The following is a 1,472-nucleotide window of genomic DNA, read 5'->3' as shown; positions in this document are numbered from 1 at the left end:
ATTGTAAATCCATGCCAATAAATTTAGTTTGATTAACCAAAATAGTTATGTATGGGGAAAAATAGCTTATTTTAAAAAACACATGAAAAATTTTATAAGTACTTACATTTTTTGTCATCATGTCAAACTGTATTCTATTTAAGATTCTGATAAGCCATTAAAAACAAAGAAAAATAAAAACTTCGTCTTCAATAATTCTTTAAAAGAATATCCTGTTAAAGGAAAAAAGAGGGAATAATAATGTAATAATAGTAGGCAACATTTATATCATATTTAATAGGTAACATGTATTTCTAGGTAAACTAATCCTCACAACAGCCCTATGAGACATGTACCATTTTAATTCCCATTTTTTAAGTAAAATCTGGAATTTTACACCAGTTAAAGAATTTAATCAAGTTGTAGAGCCTGAACTTTGAAATACTATCATATGCCCTTTAGATAGGCAAGAAATGCATGAGATAAATCTAGAACATCTTTTTTTACCTAAAGTAAAAAGGCTTTTAAAAAATGACTAAAACATCAAAAGTATACCAGAGCTACATTTAAGGACCTATGAGTAGACCATCTGGGAAAGATGAGCTCTAACATGTATTCTAGTAACAGATTATAAATCCAATGACTAAAATCAAAATTGAAGATCACTGGAGATAATGGAGGACAAGGAGAAGACCTGTGCAGAATGCAAACTAAAATATAAACAAATAACAGTTATTAAAACCTTCATTTTATAAGTATCATAATAACCAATAAAAAGGCAAGAATCATCAATATTAAAAACTGAGGGGCTGGGGAGATGGCTGAGGGGAATAAGTGCTTCCCTGGCAAGCACAAAGGCCTGAGTGCAATCCCTGGTTCCACCAAAAAAAAAAAAAAAAAAAAAAAAAAACTGACTGATGACAGTATGGTGATAACAAGATATTCACAGAGCCTCTAAATCATCTCCCCACAGGGCTGGTGAGATGGCTCAGTGGTCTAAAGCACCTACTTAGAACAAGCTTAGCAAAGCGCAGGGACGGCAGTTCAATCCCCCAGCACCACATGCCAGCCAGCCCCGCCCCCTGGTGGGCTGAGCTGGCCACACACACACATAAATAAATAAAATTTAAAAAAATAAAATAAAATAAATCATCTCCCCACAAAATACTTACCAAATATGCAAATGTTTCAGTGACAAATCCTGACACACTCAACTTTAGCTAAGTGATCAAAGTTACCAATGACCATCAGTAATAGCACAAAGCCATCACAATTTCTTCAAGTGCTCTAAGATGGATACAATACCATTTCTGAGATCTGATACTAAGATCTGAATCTAGAAATAAAATAGAGGTTTTCTGGCCAAAATGCAAAATCTAAATCTAATAAGTAAATATCATAGAAGTCCAAACTGAAGGGCATTCTACAAAATAAAGGCCTGTACTCTTCAAAAACACTGATGCTGGGGTCCGGGGAGATGGCTCAGTGGCAGT

The 1,472-nt window shown here is 34.1% G+C and overlaps 1 protein-coding gene across 7 annotated transcripts in view; it reads right to left on the bottom strand.

The window, feature by feature from the left end:
- The window catches only part of Tfdp2 (transcription factor Dp-2), a 227,714-nt gene that overhangs the window by 186,755 nt on the left and 39,487 nt on the right, over positions 1–1,472 (bottom strand). For 3 of the 7 annotated variants that reach the window (XM_023712971.1, XM_004629221.2, XM_004629222.2), the window contains one exon: positions 107–212. The exons of the other annotated variants lie outside the window; for them this stretch is intronic. In XM_023712971.1, the coding sequence (XP_023568739.1) occupies positions 107–121 (15 nt within the window). In that variant the 5' untranslated portion in view covers positions 122–212. Of the gene's footprint in view, positions 1–106; positions 213–1,472 lie in introns of those variants that run through there. 7 annotated transcript variants of the gene reach the window in all.

This window comes from Octodon degus, unplaced genomic scaffold (genome assembly GCF_000260255.1).
Source record: "Octodon degus isolate 3935 unplaced genomic scaffold, OctDeg1.0 scaffold00028, whole genome shotgun sequence".
NCBI classification, from domain to species: domain Eukaryota; kingdom Metazoa; phylum Chordata; class Mammalia; order Rodentia; family Octodontidae; genus Octodon; species Octodon degus.
This window is presented reverse-complemented; position numbering and strand designations above follow the sequence as displayed.